The sequence below is a fragment of the Perissodus microlepis genome, chromosome 17, assembly GCF_051167445.1.
Source record: "Perissodus microlepis isolate ML-2025 ecotype Zambia chromosome 17, ASM5116744v1, whole genome shotgun sequence".
NCBI lineage: Eukaryota > Metazoa > Chordata > Actinopteri > Cichliformes > Cichlidae > Perissodus > Perissodus microlepis.
This window is the reverse complement of record NC_140477.1, coordinates 1,523,253-1,538,746: the sequence shown is the minus strand read 5'-3', so window position 1 is coordinate 1,538,746 and position 15,494 is coordinate 1,523,253. Positions and strand designations below refer to the sequence as shown.

The 15,494-nt window shown below is 43.3% G+C and overlaps 2 protein-coding genes across 2 annotated transcripts; both read left to right on the top strand.

The window, feature by feature from the left end:
* Positions 1–203: 203 nt before the first annotated feature.
* Positions 204–5,173, top strand: babam1 (BRISC and BRCA1 A complex member 1). Its single transcript, XM_084910979.1, has 9 exons — positions 204–326; positions 936–1,393; positions 1,481–1,539; positions 1,615–1,735; positions 1,922–2,000; positions 2,081–2,105; positions 2,184–2,313; positions 2,412–2,498; positions 4,342–5,173. Exons 2-9 carry the CDS (start codon positions 959–961, stop codon positions 4,540–4,542), a joined length of 1,137 nt encoding a protein of 378 aa, XP_084767105.1. The 5' UTR covers positions 204–326; positions 936–958; the 3' UTR covers positions 4,543–5,173.
* A 2,173-nt stretch (positions 5,174–7,346) lies between these two features.
* plvapb (plasmalemma vesicle associated protein b) lies at positions 7,347–13,099 on the top strand. The gene is made up of 9 exons (XM_084909941.1): positions 7,347–7,729; positions 8,038–8,214; positions 8,303–8,384; positions 8,725–8,926; positions 9,014–9,233; positions 11,138–11,287; positions 11,461–11,517; positions 11,932–12,036; positions 12,194–13,099. The coding sequence occupies exons 1-9, from the start codon at positions 7,529–7,531 to the stop codon at positions 12,200–12,202; spliced, it is 1,203 nt and encodes a 400-aa protein (XP_084766067.1). The 5' UTR covers positions 7,347–7,528; the 3' UTR covers positions 12,203–13,099.
* Positions 13,100–15,494: the final 2,395 nt, after the last annotated feature.

Here is a 15,494-nt window from a genome sequence, read left to right as displayed (position 1 = left end):
TGGTAGAATAAATTCAATACATCAATAAATCAATCGATTACTTATGCATGACAGTATCTGTGGACTCAAACAAAGCTTTTTATGATACTACTACTACTGTTACTGCAGTAAAAACTATATTATTAGGTCAGCAAAACTGTTTTTGAGCACCACAACCCATAAACTTCATTACCCACAATTCCATTGTACCCGTTCCAGTTTCTGGTTATCTCATTTCCGTTCAGGAAGTGTCCGTTCAAAACAAATGTTAGCTCGCTGTTGGAATATTTCTCAGTCCTCAATGAGTTTTTACCGTATATAAATACAAGACCTGTCGTAATAATTAAGTAAGTGTCTGTTCTTCTTCTTCCAAATGTAAAAGTTATACTTCAGTTCACAGAGTGACTGATTTGACGTATTTGTTTTAGTTAAAGCTAACTAATGCTAACGGCTAATGTTGCTACAGCCGTGGAGCATCAGCTGCTCTGTCTGCTGTGGTTTTTAGCACTTTGTCAGGTTTTCTGGTCGCATTGACTCAAGCTTTTACCAATTAATAATATTTCCTGTAAATATACACCACCGCGTTTATCTACACATTACACTCGAGCTAACACGTAGAGAAGCGGTCCTTGTGTGTAAAATGAACTTTACACTGGACTGAGTTTGCACTGAAAGTAGAAATATGATTTTAAAGTTGATGAGAATGGTTGTGTGGTGGTCTGGTGTAAATGTGCCCTCTGTAAGATAGGGACAAGCGGTGTTTGCCGTTTATGAGAAGCCCGTGTTTAGGATTTTAGGTGGATTTGCACTTGTTGGTCTTTGTGAAGGATGGACAGCAAGAAAAGTTAAAAATATTATACCAGCCTTTTAATGTCAAGTGATTCCATCACCTGTTAAAATGCTAGAAATCTTTGAGATCCAGAATAACTTATCTAACTTCACCTCACCACCTCCAGTTCTGTAGCTTCCTCCTTTATCAATGGACACACCAGAGCCCGGCCAGGCAGATGGAGAGGAGCGCCTCGTAGAGCTCCGACCTCGAACGCGCTCCAACCCAGAGGGTGCTGAGGACCGACGCAGCAGCACTGGCAGCCTCGGAGGCAACGGGAACCCCAGCATATCTCAGCCTGCCGTGGGAAGTCGTGTGGAGGGAGAAGGTGAGGCCTCGACCAGCGACAGCCCTCCAAGTTCCACCACCGCAACCATCTCAGTGTCTACGGCTCAGGCTGTGGCTCCCACTGCCGTCACAGGTGCGACTGCTGCGGCCAGTGCTGCGGTACCACTGTCCACTACGGCCGTGTCAACCAAAGACAGGCCAAAGTCCACACAGCAGCACCCCACACTCACCACGTCCGTCCCTTCACCGGCAGAGTATCAGCTCAGAGTGCCCCGCGTAAACTGCCCAGAGAAAGTGGTGGGTCCACTTAGCATTTCTGATTTTTGAAGAGTCACAAGAAAAAAAAAAGTCATTTTCACTGTCAGTTCTTCTCTTTTATGACAGATTATCTGCTTAGATCTTTCTGAAGAGATGTCTTTGCCAAAGCTGGAGTCCTTTAACGGGTAGGCGGCTGCATGTTAAACTTCATTGTGTGTCGTCAAAGTTTCACCGCCTAATTTGACTGTTTTTCAACCTAGGTCTAAAACGAATGCTCTGAACATATCCCAGAAGATGATTGAGATGTTTGTCAGAACAAAACACAAGATTGACAAACGGCACGAGTTTGCTCTGGTGGTCGTCAACGATGACGCCCTGTGGGTGAGTACGAGAGCTGTTAGGATGCTCTTTCTTATGTGTGACTTCTAAAAAATGTAGAAGACTCAACACACTCTTAGCCGTTTGTTTGGGCATGATCATGTAGTTCCTTTTTTTGTTGTTGTCTATGGCGGTTGAATGCACTTCCCTAATGTAACGTCATTTAATCCATCTGTGGACATATCTCAGCTGTCAGGCTTTACCTCTGATCCCAGGGAGCTGTGTAGCTGCTTGTATGACCTGGAGACCAACGTGTGCGAGTCCTTCAGTATCCTTAAACTGAAATTGACAAAAAAATGCTAGTAACTTCTAGATGTTTGGTTTCGACCCTTAACTCCCCTTTTATAGACCTGGAAGATCTCCTTAATGTCATGTAAGTAGCAGATCTGCTGTAAATTTGATTAAAAATGCGAGTTTCAACTGAGTGTTTGCTCATTTTGTGCCTTTGCAGACGTCAGAAAATCGAGCTGCCGTTGATGGAGAATATTCAGACTATCCCGCCTCCGTATGTGGTGCGGACTGTGCTTATCTACAGCCGTCATGCTGGGCAGCTGCAGTTCAACCCATCTGAGGCTGTTAGTGTAAGTACAGCACAGTCTCTCTTTGTGTCTGTATTTTAGTTTTTACACGTGGGACCTGTTCCTGACTGTGCACTTTGTGTTTCTCTGTCCTGTCACAGAAAATGCTGCAGTCGCCATATTTTTTCTTCGACGTGGTCTATTTGCACAACGGGGTGGAAGAGCAGGGGGATGAGACCAGCTGGAGGGTGAGTGCAGAAGCTGGTGATGGAGGGTTATTGGTTCAAACTGTGTGCAGCAGCTCCATGTACCAGGTTTGACGCCCTTTTACCTTCAGAAGTGCCTTAAATCTGTATGGCACAGGTTCAACAAGGTGCTGGAAACATTCATCAGAGGTCTCGGTCCATAAACCATTGGATCAAATAGTATCCAGTCTCAAACTGACCGCAGCCTTAGACTGTCACTGACCGGGTGGTTAAAGGAGTCAAACAAGCTTCATGCTGTGCCACAGCGATGCAGTTACTGTCCTACCAAAGGGGGAATGTGTGGATGATTATTAACATGAGGAATAAGAAAACAGAGGAACATAAAATAACTCGTGCTCAAGATCAAATCTGCTAAAATAAGTTAGTTCAGTGGATAAGACGACACAATAATGGCACACTGTGCGTGAGTGCTTTACTGACAACAAACTTGAGCTAGCAAGTATTACACAAACCACACACACTATACACTCATTGGTTACTTTCTTAGGTACACGCGATCAGTTGCTTGTTAATGCAAATATCCAATCGGCCAATCACGTGTCAGCATAGCAGGTGATTTAAGTCACTTTAAACGTGACGTGTTTTGGTGCCTTAATGTTGAAGCAGACGGGCTACAACAGCAGGAGAGCGCACTGGCTGCCACTCCTGTCAGTTACAAACAGGAAACTGAGGCTACGCTCCGCACAGGTTCAACAAAATTAGAAGATTGGAGTGTGGCAGATATTTCCTTGGCACACTTTGGTCCTTTTAGTACCAGCTGAGAATCGTTTAAACCAGGGGTGTCCAACTCCAGGTCTCGAGGGTGTCCTGCAGGTTTTAGATCTCACCCTGGGGCAACACACCTGAATCACACGATGAGTTCATTGCCAGGCCTCTGGAGAACTATTTAAACCAGCTGTGTTGGATCAAGGACACATTTGAAACCTGCAGGACACCTTGAGGCCTGGAGTTGGACACCCCTGAGTAGTGTTGCTGACCACAGTGATGCGATCTCCTGATGGCTGCTCCCAACAGCGTAACGCACCATCTCATAAAGCTTAAATCATCTCAAGCTGGTTTCTTGAACGTGACGATGAGGTCACTGCACTTAGATGGCCTCTGCCGTTAGAGCGCGTTGGCCTTTCAGATGTGGTGGAACGGGAGATTTCCACGATGACTGTGCAGCAACTGCGTGATGCTATCATGTCAAGATGAACCAAAAACTCTGAGAAATGTTTCCAGCGTTTTGTTGAATCAGTGACCCAAAGGATTGAGACAGCTGAGACAAGCGGTACCAACAAGGTCCAGTGAGTGTATGTTGTAACCTTGGAAAAAATCCAAACCTTTACTTGACTAAACATAAAGTACGTCCTTGTTTCTCTTCAGTGTTCAGCATGTTTGAAAAGCCTCTGTGGCATGTTAAATGTGAACCAGGGCACCGCTGTAGTTACTGGTTTGAGCGTTTAAGCTCTGCTCTGAGGCAATTACTGCATGTCGTCCCCTGCATCGTCTCCCAGCTTTCATGTCTTCTCTCCACTGTCCCATCTCATTAAAGGCCCAAAATATATATTTGAAAAAATGAACCATCTATACCTCCAAGCTTAAAAAATTTTCTGCACATTGTAAGACAGCGATGCCGAACTCTGGGCTGTGGAGCTTTTGCACACCCGACTCACCTTCAAACCCTTTTCTGCTCTTGTGTTCACACCCAGTGATGATAAAACTGCTGTACTGACACTAAAAACCAGCACCGGCCTTTTGATTCTGTATGTAATAAGCTGTTTTACACTGTCTCACCTGATATTCTCTTGCATACTCTTAAACTGAGTATTTGCTTTTTCTCCAGGACAACTTCACCTCTTTCAGTAACCTGGACTCTAAGGGCATGTGTTATCGCTTTGAGGTTTCCTTAGGCGGACCCGCCATTGAGCTGCACAATTGCATGGCCAAACTTCTGGCTCACCCTTTACAAAGGCCTTTCCAGAGTCATGCATCTTACAGCCTGCTGGAGGGGGACGACCCCCAGGACATTGAGGCAGCAGTTTAAAATGGGACACTGGCTTCTCTGTGAAATCCACACGCACGCGTTTTGGTTTTTCCTCCACATTATGACCATTTTTTTCTCTTAGCTGCTGTAATTCATGTATTATTTGGGATGTAGGTGTAGATCTAAGGATAACCAAGGGGTTTGGTAAGTTGCCAACTGCACAGACATTGTATGTCCATACTAAAATAGACGAGTGATTTTTCTTCATCTTAACTGCAGAACTCATGCAGCTGTTAGCTGCAGGTGTCGAGAAAAAGATAAAAGAGCAGCTAAACGGTGTAAAGGCAACATTCATCTCTTATTGCTTTCTAACACACACCACTGCTCCAAAGCAGACGATCAGGAAACTAATGAACCTTAATTTGAAGTAGTGAATCACAGAGACACATGTCATAAAGTATGTGATCCTGCCTGTACTTCTGTTGCCTGTTTTAATCTACTTTGTTTTATAATGGCTTGTTTTCTTTCTTAGCTGTCACACTTACGTTATGTTACATAGGCAATGAAAAAATAAAGGGTATGATTGTAGAAATGGCCCTTTGCACTGCCCGTAGATGCACTCGAAACACGTTGTGTACAGATGACGTTTGTAAAACTGTTTCTGCGGATTAAAAAAGTTTGTTTAATGACACTGGTCGTGTTCGTGTATTTGTCATTTTTTTAATGTCTAGCTTTTGTCAGGAGATGGCAGCAAAGCCTCTGCTGGGATATTTTCCTTCAGCTGTAACTATGATTTCACTGCAGCTCAGATGTCTTTATATTCGTGTTTATGGCGATGATTAAGCAGTCGAGCAGCAGACACCACTGTAAACAGGAAGTCTTCTCCAGTTGTAGCATGAAGATTAATTCAGTGTGGAGGTTCTCAGTCTTGTTCTGATGCTTCATGTGCTGGTTGAAGCCAGTTGAATGTTAGTGAAGCACTGACAGCATCAGTCATGTCTCTATCATATTCATTTTGGTTCCGCTCCATATTTTCCCCTCGTTGTTCGTGAGCTGCAGCGCTCTGTCCCCCAGGTTGAGAATCACCGCTTTAGCTGTAAAATATGTTTTCCCGTCACCTCAAAGATGTCTAGTCTGTTATCTTAAAAGGTGTCTTATCACGGTCTTCAGCCATTTGGTTTCCTGCTTTTGTTCACGTTATCTAACACCTCTTTCCCGACTCGTTGTCTTCTGTCACTCTTAACGTGCCTCATAAATAAGTTTTTTCCACTTGAGGACAGGTTGTCAGAGAGACAATAGGGAGCAGGAAAGCTTCAGGCTCAGAGGCCCTTTCCCCTTTCACACCCTTCCCCGGCAGACCCGACTGCGCCTGACGTCACCGGCTCTGCCGTGGATGCCGTGGGTGGGACGGGGGGTGAAGGGTGTCTGCGCTCTGCAGGGAGAATTTGTTATTGCCCATCCCCACAGAATGACAGGTCCCTATTGTTTTCACTCCTTCACTCCTCCACTACCATGACTCCTTTCCGTGCTCGTTCAAGACAGGATATGCTGGAAAAAAAATTTTTTGTTTGGCATTTTCTGCTTTTACTCCTTAAATGGTTTATATTGTTCATCAAGCACCAGGGGAATACATCAGTCTGCAGCAGCTATAATTAAATAGGAATATTTCCTGTTGTTTCTTCATTATTTTTATATCACATGAAGTCATGTGTAAAAAAAAACCATAAGCAGTCTTACTGAAGTACTGAACGTCTGTGCTTTTAATTCTGGTGGACATGAGTCCTGACTGATTGGATATTTATCTGAGAAAATATGATGCATGTAGTTTATGCAAACTGGCTTTGAATGTGGCGTGGTTGTTGATGCAGCTGAGCTGCTTGGAGTATTTGAGAAACTGTTGATCTGCTGGGATTTTACTGCACAACCATCTCTAGTGTTAAAAAAAGAGGTTTTATTTATGTAGTGGCAAATCACAACTGTTACTTTATACTGTAAGGTCAAGACCGTACAGTAATACAAAGAAAAACCAGAGCGCTTCAACCAACGTTTGTAGAAGAGCATCTATGAACGACTGTGGCAGATGGGCCCCAGCAGCAGGAGGCCTCACCTGCCAACAGGAAACTGAGGATTGAAACTGGACCACAGAAGATTAGAAAAATGTTGCCCGGTCTGTTGAGTTTTGATTTCTGCTGCAAATAGCATGAAATCAAATCATCGACCCATCCCGCTGCAGCCCAGCCTGGGTGTTGTTGGTCCATATCTATGACTGCAGTGCACCTTCTTCTGATGCCGCTGTGATGCTGTCGCACCAATATGGACCAAAATCCCTGAGAAATGTTTGCAGCACTTTGTTGTTTCTGTGCCACAAATTATTATTAAGGTGCTTCTGAATGCAAAAGTGGGTCCGACCCGTTACCACCGAGGCACAATGAAGTGATTGCTCACTTATTTTAAACCCTAATTTAAGGTCATTTAATAGAGTTAGTAGATTCCACTACAGGAGAGCATGCAGCCACAGTCCTCTGCAAAGGCGACTTCTTTAGGCAGCGTGAGCACATTTTGTTAGAACTGACGGTTTTCTTACAGTTTTTGTTGAAAAGCTTTAAATTTATTTATGTCTTGAAACGTGTCTTGAAGATCTTTAAATCTAATTCCCATCACACCAACTTATTTTTGTTTCAAACGTTCCATGGAAAGTTTCTGATAACTTGGGCAGCTTTGCAGCAGGAGGCTGTCCTGCGGCACAGGCTGATTAGGGACGGGAGGGGAAGAGGCAGGAGAGGTTGGGCTGGGATGGGCAGGAAGTGTGCCTCTAGCACCAATTATAAACATGACCCTTCTGGACACCTAAGGGTCATTGTTTACGTCCATCATTGCCTGCCACTTGTGCCTGTCTGCTTCTTCACGTCAGCAGTGCTGCAGAGCTGTAAAAGGCGAGCAGAAGACCGGGAAACCATCACCTCACTGCACGCTCGACTTCTTCCATCTTCCAGGGGGAATACTTGCGGATTTTCTTTATGGACAAATAATTTCTCTGTAGTCAGTCATGTACAGCTCCAGCTACTCTCGGGCCAAACTGAGCCCAGAGGTAAGGTACCTGAACAAGTCCAAAGCGAAGAGCTGCGGCTACTACATGAGGATCGTCTTCCTCTTTTCTTCTCTCATCCAGTCACTCATCATTGTCAGCTTGGTGCTTTTTGTCATCTATGGACAGCCGGAGAAGACTGCAGCAGATAAAAGGGTCAAGGTCAGTGAGCTGGTCTAAGTTTGGTTTATCAAACTGAAGCATTCAAATATTTTTAAAGACATTTGAATGTCCAGGCCCACCTTAAATAACAATACAACCGCTTATTAGTGGGATTATTTTCTGAGAGGTTTTCTTAGATTTCAGTGATGTCATGTTCAGAAACCATTAATGTGTTGTTGTTTTTTTACTGTAAATATTTTAATTCTAATTATTTTAGTATTTTACTTGATTTCCCAGTTGTTCTACCATCATGTGTAGAGCTGTAAGAAGCAGAGATGGCTTTGATGCTGAGTGCTGTTATCCTGCAGGAGCTGGAGCTGGGCTTCAATAAACTGAGTGACAACAACATCGAGCTGAGGAAGGAGAAAAGTAAGCTGGAAGCTCAGCTGAAGGCTCGCGCTGAGGAGAGAGCAGCTCTGGAGAAAGAGATGGCGAAGCAGAAGATTGATGCCAACAAGACGGAGCAGGATCTGAAGAAAAAGTCTGTAAGTTCACTTCCCCGTTGGCCACCAGTGCAAGAAAATATAATCGTGAATCATTCTTCAAATGTCTTTGTGTGTTTTTTCTTCACAGGAGGACTGCAACAGGTTACTGAACCTAGCACGGCGCCCCCTCCCTCCGATACAGCCCCATATTACTAGAAGCAGCACGAGCAGTATGTACCTCAGTGCCATCTTCTTCTTCTCAGGCATTTATCGTCTCATCAAACATGAAACACAAACAGTGTCTGCAGAGGTCATTCTGAAGTCGAACAGTTAAAAGAATCTTGATGCTGCGGATCTTTTACCCAAAACGCGTTTGGGTAGCGAGGTTGATCTCTTTCTGCCCAAACAGTTAAACATGTTGCAAAACATCTGGAAACTCATTATCTAATAACTCTGAAGCACTAATAAATGATGCGTTAAGCCTTAATTAGCATTATTGGAGTTGGCCTTAATAAGAGTAAAATCGTCGCTTCCAGTCTCCCTGTGACAGTTTCTGTCTGAATCCTCCAGGCGAGCTGAGTAATCTGAAGAGACTCTACGATCAGCGGGAAGCCAAGCTGGACGTTGTCAACTCAAACTTCACCCAGACGGTGCAGAATCTGCGGGATGAGTTAGACACAGCCGTCAAAGACCGAACGCGCCTCAACGACGAGGTGGTCGAGCTGCGGCGCGACAACACCTTTCTCAGGGAGCAGCACGCCTTGTACACCAGGTACGTGTGTGTGGCGTGTGCGACTGAAACAACCTGAAAAATAAGCAAAGTTAAAGCGTTTTATTTTATTCTTTCTGCCTCCACCAGCAAGTGCAAAGAGGACTTTGCAAATTCTCTAGAAGGCATCACGACGGTGACCAGAGAATTCTTGGACCGGATTAACAAACTGTTTCCTCACCAGCTCACCTTTCACCTCACCTGCAGCAGCCAGCGGGAGCACATGGACAAGATCAAAAACAGCTGCACGAACCTGTCCAGAGACGTGGAGAACAAGTTCCAGGTTTATCTCGACAATGTGGGGAAAATGGTAATTTAACTTTTTTAATGCCTCAGTGGAACCGTGGTTATACTTTCAAATCACTCTTTGGTGCAGCTGCTGCCAACTCAGAGATGTATCAGATCAGACAATCAACCAGATCTGTTTTTGTTTTTAAAGAAGGGCTGATAGGCAATCGTAATTTCAGTTCTCATTTTATTCTGAAAGGTCAGATAAATATAGTGAGATATAACGTGGAAGAGAGATGACTGCATAAAAGAGGTTTGCTTCAGTAAATTAACTACTTGAATTCAATTCAATCCAATTTTATTTATATAGCACCAAATCACAACAAAAGTCGCCTCAAGGCGCTTCATAGAGAAAAGCCCAACAATCATATGACCCCCTATGAGCAGCACTTTGGCGGCAGTGGGAAGGAAAAACTCCCTTTTAACAGGAAGAAACCTCCAGCAGAACCAGGCTCAGGGAGGGGCGGGGCCATCTGCTGTGATTGGTTGGGGTGAGAGAAGGAAGACAGGATAAAGACATGCTGTGGAAGAGAGACAGAGATTAATAACAGATATGATACAATGCAGAGAGGTCTGTTAACACATAGTGAGTGAGAAAGGTGACTGGAAAGGAAAAACTCAATGCATCATGGGAATCCCCGGCAGCCTACGTCTATTGCAGCATAACTAAGGGAGGATTCAGGGTCACCTGGTCCAGCCCTAACTATATGCTTTAGCAAAAAGGAAAGTTTGAAGCCTAATCTTGAAAGTAGAGATAGTTTCTGTCTCCTGAATCCAAACTGGAAGCTGGTTCCACAGAAGAGGGGCCTGAAAACTGAAGGCTCTGCCTCCCATTCTACTTTTAAATACTCTAGGAACAACAAGTAGGCCTGCAGTGTGAGAGCGAAGTGCTCTAATAGGGTGATATGGTACTACAAGGTCATTAAGATAAGATGGGGCCTGATTATTTAAGACCTTGTATGTGAGGAGCAGGATTTTCTCTGTATCTATGAAGCGCCTTGAGGCGACTTTTGTTGTGATTTGGCGCTATATAAATAAAATTGAATTGAATTGAATTGAATTTTGAATTCTGGATTTAACAGGAAGCCAAAACAGGAGAAATCTGCTCTCTCTTTCTAGTCCCTGTCAGGACTCTTGCTGCAGCATTTTGGATTAGCTGAAGGCTTTTCAGGGAGTTTTTAGGACTTCCTGATAATAATGAATTACAGTCGTCCAGCCTGGAAGTAATAAATGCATGAACTAGTTTTTCAGCGTCACTCTGAGACAGGATATTTCTAACTTTAGAGATGTTGCACAAATGGAAGAAAGCAGTCTTACATATTTGTTTAATATGTGCGTTGAAGGACATGTCCTGGTCAAAAATGACTCCAAGGTTCCTCACAGTGTTACTGGAGGCCAAGGTAATGCCATCCAGAGTATGAATCTGCTTAGATACCATATTTCTAAGATTTTCAGGGCCGAGTACAATAACCTCAGTTTCATCTGAATTAAAGGGAGAGGACGTGTTTATTTTCAGCCAGACTTTCAGCCTTTAAACTTTTGAACTCTCCCTGAAGAAGTTAATTCTGTGGAATATCCCAGAGTACAATCTGAGTGGGAAACCGCTTTCTCAAGGGAGGAAGTCTCTGCATTGTATCATTGCTGATAAATGCAGCTAAAGAGACAGATGTCCTGTGAGGCAGTGCCAGGTTAAAGCAGACGTGAAGTATGTGTCTCTGCTGATGCAGCACTTTAAAATGAGCCTCAGACGCCTTGAAAGTGTCGGGTCAAAGTTCTCAAAGCAGCTTAAAAATGTTCGAAACGTCATAAATATTTAGATATTTTTCATGTTTTTACTCAAAATTGCAGCAGGGAAAGCAAAAAAAAAATTCTATCTACTCATATGTTGTCCAAGATTAAAATAAAATTGTGTTGTTTTGCTCTCAGGTGTCTGAAATTCAAGAAAAGTCCAGTCAGCTGGAAGTGAAAAACAAACACTTAATCTCCGACTTCGAGGAGTGTCAACGCAATCACTCAGAGTTTGTTGAAAAAACGTCCAAACAGTCGCAGATCGCACAAAAAGCTCATGATGATAAGGTAAATCAGATCTGGATGGACGGGAAGTGAGAGCCCACTGTGTCGTTACAAAGCAAATGCACCGTTTATGTTCATCTACTCCTGTTTTTATCTGCTTTTCTAAGAGTGCAAATCCTGCAGTTTCATATTAGACACAAACACTGTTTGACTTACACCGTGTGTACTTTCCACAGGTTGAGAAATTACTGCGGGAGAAGGAAGAACTGAGACAACAACTGTCCAATGTGAAGGTAAAAGACACGAACAAATAAACAAACAAATACTCTGTCACAGAACGAGAGCTTGATTAGGACTCGGGACAGATGTTCACTTATTGTATTTACATTTGACTCAATCTTGAATCTCAGCTGATGAAGATTCGATTTCCCTCCAATTGGAATTATTATTTATCCCCAAAAGCAGAGATGTAATCATGTCACATCCTTCTCAGAGTGTCATCCACCTCTGAGCTCTGAAATTACAGCAGATCTGGTGATTACATAGACGTCAGTGCAGAGGTGAGGTGGTGAGGGGGAATTGGACAGGAATCTGAGAATCTGCAGCAGCTGCAGGGCGGATGGAGAAGCGAGATGACAAAAGAAAGCTGCACTAATGTGCTGACTGTGTCTAACGTTAAATGACTGAAATAATCCTTTGTTTTGCAGCCCGGCGCTAAACCTGCAGGCTTTCAGGCGTCCTCGCTGCAGGGCAGACACACTCCAACTAACTGGACTTCTGTAGGAATGACCGGCATCTTCAAAGCTCCAACGGTAAACGTTCAGATTGCTGTTTACTGCGAGCTCGAAGCTTCATCAGCCTGCAGATATCATCCCTGTGACAATGATAAAATACTGATGCTGAGCAGGGATGAGACCTTTACACGTCCAGCTTATTTTACTTACAATTTTTTGATGTTTTATCTTCCAGGTGAAATGAAATAATGCGTCCTGGTGGTCAGAGAGAGGAGAGAGGCAAATCCAGCCCACAGTGCTCAGGACTTTGTTTTTTAAAGCATGTGTATATACTAGAGTGTGCAGATACTTTGCCTCCATATAGTAACTGCATCATGTGTTTTTGAACTTCTGCTCTGAAAGCATGTTTGTACCCAGGTAAATGTAAGAAATAGGTGTACATATGTCCTTTTGTGTGTCTGTCTGTGCAGGTAGAAAAACTGACTCTGGAAAAATACTTTTGTTTGCTGTGAAACGATGAAATTTCGTCCCGCTGACATTAAAAATGTAACAAAGACTCAGACACGGCTTCAGGCAGCAGCTGCTCACTTGGCTGTGATAAACAGACTAATCTTAAAATAGCAACTGTTAAGTGTCCCAGTGGCTGGCAGGTCTTCACATGAGATGCTAACGTAGCCCGGATGACAGTACAGACGTCCATTAAGTCATAAACACGTGGTCACGTCAGCCGAGTCGCTCGAAGTCGTAAACACTGGATGTCAAAAAGAGGAATCCTGAATTTGACTGAAAACACTTTGTTTTTATGATCAGCTTAAAGAAAAGAAAGAAAAACAACAAAACAGCTGAGTCTTCATGAACTGTCATTTCCCAGTTTCGTTGCTGTTTTCAGGCTTTACTGCTTCCTTTTCTCGTCATAAGCACGCTGAGCACATCCAGTCTGTGGCAGGAAACAGAAGTCTGCTTTTATGATTATTGTGGATCCGTTTGGACATGAAAAAGATGTCAGGAAAACAACAGAAATACAGTGAAAAGTCGTGTTATTTGCAGTGTTTTCAGCTTCTGACTGGAAGACTGTTTCATGGCTACTATTCATGTAAATACTGTATATTTAATAAAAGAATAAACAACCATTTGATGTTAACAGTTATGCTGTTTTTTTTTATTATTTTATTTTACCAGACGTTCAGCTTTACAGGGTTAAACAAAAGTGCTGTTACAGTTACATCGTTACAGCCATCTTTATACAAACATTCCCAGAAACTCAAAGCTGCAGGTGACTGACAACCAGTTTCACACACGTGAGACCTGTTCTTTCATTTCAGAGGTTAAGCTTGTGTCGCTTTATCTTTTCACTGTAATAATTCTTTGAGGTCCAAATGTACGTCACAGCCAACCGCCTGAACTCACAAAAACATGCTTTTTAGTTTTTAAATGCAATAACCAAAAGCTGAGAGACCCACAAACAAGCAGCAGCTGAGGCGGCTGCAGCGACGGCCTGGCACAGCACGTTAACGAAGGAAACGCAGCACTGGTGTCCGTAGGCCCGACTCGCGTCCTATGACGCCTTTAAGGAATTTTGTGCGTGAGCATTAACACTGAGACGGTCACCGCCTCCTCTTTGATTAGTGAACACGGTGTTTAAGTTCAGACACAAAAGCATTTTTGCAGAACATCTTTGCCTATTTGTGTACATAATAGCATCACTTCTTTTATCCTGTTAGATACCAGTGCACGTTTTCTATCATTTGCACGATTATCTAACAGGTTGTGTCCTCATTTAAGTTTGTGTGAAGTCACAGAAGATGTTTAACCTTTGACCAACAAATTCTACTCAGTTTATTCCTGAATCTGATGCAATAATTGTGCTAAATTTAGAGATATTTCCTCCAGGTGTTCTGCATTCACAAGAATGGGATCATGGTGACCTTTGACCGGCTCCATCTCAACAAAGTTTTTCTGTTCTGTCTTATAAATCCCGAGGATTTGTTTTAGTTTCATTTTGTGACAAACTTGCGTCAGAAGTGGAAGAAATAAGGACAGACAGAACAAATATTTGAGTTCGTTTCCATATTACATAAGAAACAAACCAGGATTATCTCCCAGACTCGCTGTACACAAGGATGTGTGTGTTACAGGTGAGCCGGTCTGCCTCCTGTTTTCAGGAAATCCTTTGTTTCGCATCAAGTGTTTCCAGTGCCGTGTACAGCTACGAATGCACTCACACTGGTTTAAGTAAAATGCGTGCAGGGGTGGAACTGGCTGCACCGGAGCAGACAGTCATTAATCAAACCTGCAGGAAGCTAAAAGTACCCATCATCAGTCACATATGGACCAAACTGTGACGATGAGGTTAAGCTTATGCGTCATCTCTTTTTTCCATTCGTGTGCAGACTGATGATTATGAGGAAATGTTATCATGTTGAATTTGTTTAACTACATTATTATAACTCAGGGCACTGATATTTGCAATCGTGATGATTCAGCTAAAATAAAACACCTCAGGTTTAGTCAACACGAGGCACTGATGGACGAGAATATCCAGAGCTGCGCTTTTATTGTCACAGATCTCTGTCATATACCCTCCATATAAAAAGAATGAAAATTACATTTTTTGGTTCTTACGAAACATGAATGCAGATCTAAGCCATCAGCACTACAGTGGTGCAGGACGTCAGCACAATTATTCTTCTGGGAATCATGAATTTGTAGATAAAATATCAACAGGACACATAAAATTGACAACAACCACTGAGCTTTCACAGAGCGGCACCATTAGCGTTATGAGGTCCCAAAGAAGTACAACTTTCCTACTGATATACAAAACATCCGACTTTCACAGATGTAGTAAACACAGTGACCCGGAGGCCATCGCACACGGGCAGGGCTTCAAAGACAAAGCTCCAGAATTTACTACCACTAATTTGTCTGACAACAAGCCCCACTTTTAGTTTACACTTCCCTTGTTTTGCAATTAATCAACGCAGAACATGAAAGTCAACAAAAAGGGTGACAGAGCAGCACAGGAAGAGGAAAGGTCAGATAGCACAGCCAGAAGCCAGAGACGCAGAAAAGGCAGAAAGGCAGCGGTGGTGCTGGGTAACAGAGGTGCAAATGTCGTCAGAGACGGGGCAAGAAGACACCAACTGGGGAAGAAGGGTGAGGAGTTCAGCGTGGAAACATAAATATTTGATCAAGGCTAAACTGACAGGGAAACAAAGGGCACAGAAAGCAGTGCCAACAAGAATGCGTCTTTGTCACAAAGGGGAACGCTGGCTGTAGACAACACTAAGCCAGTCTCTGTAGGAACAGACAGGAATATATGTAATGCATAATGAAGAAGGTTAAAGCATGCGATTCGTGCAATCTGGTCTTCGCCTTTACTTCTCTACTGTAACAAGTCCGTGCACCTTTAAACTTGTGTAATAAAGATTAATTCAAATCATCGCTGAGCGACACATTCCTGTTTCACCAGTGATGCAATGGACTGTGGAGGTCATCCCAGTACAATGAACTCACCGTCATGTTCAAGAAACCAG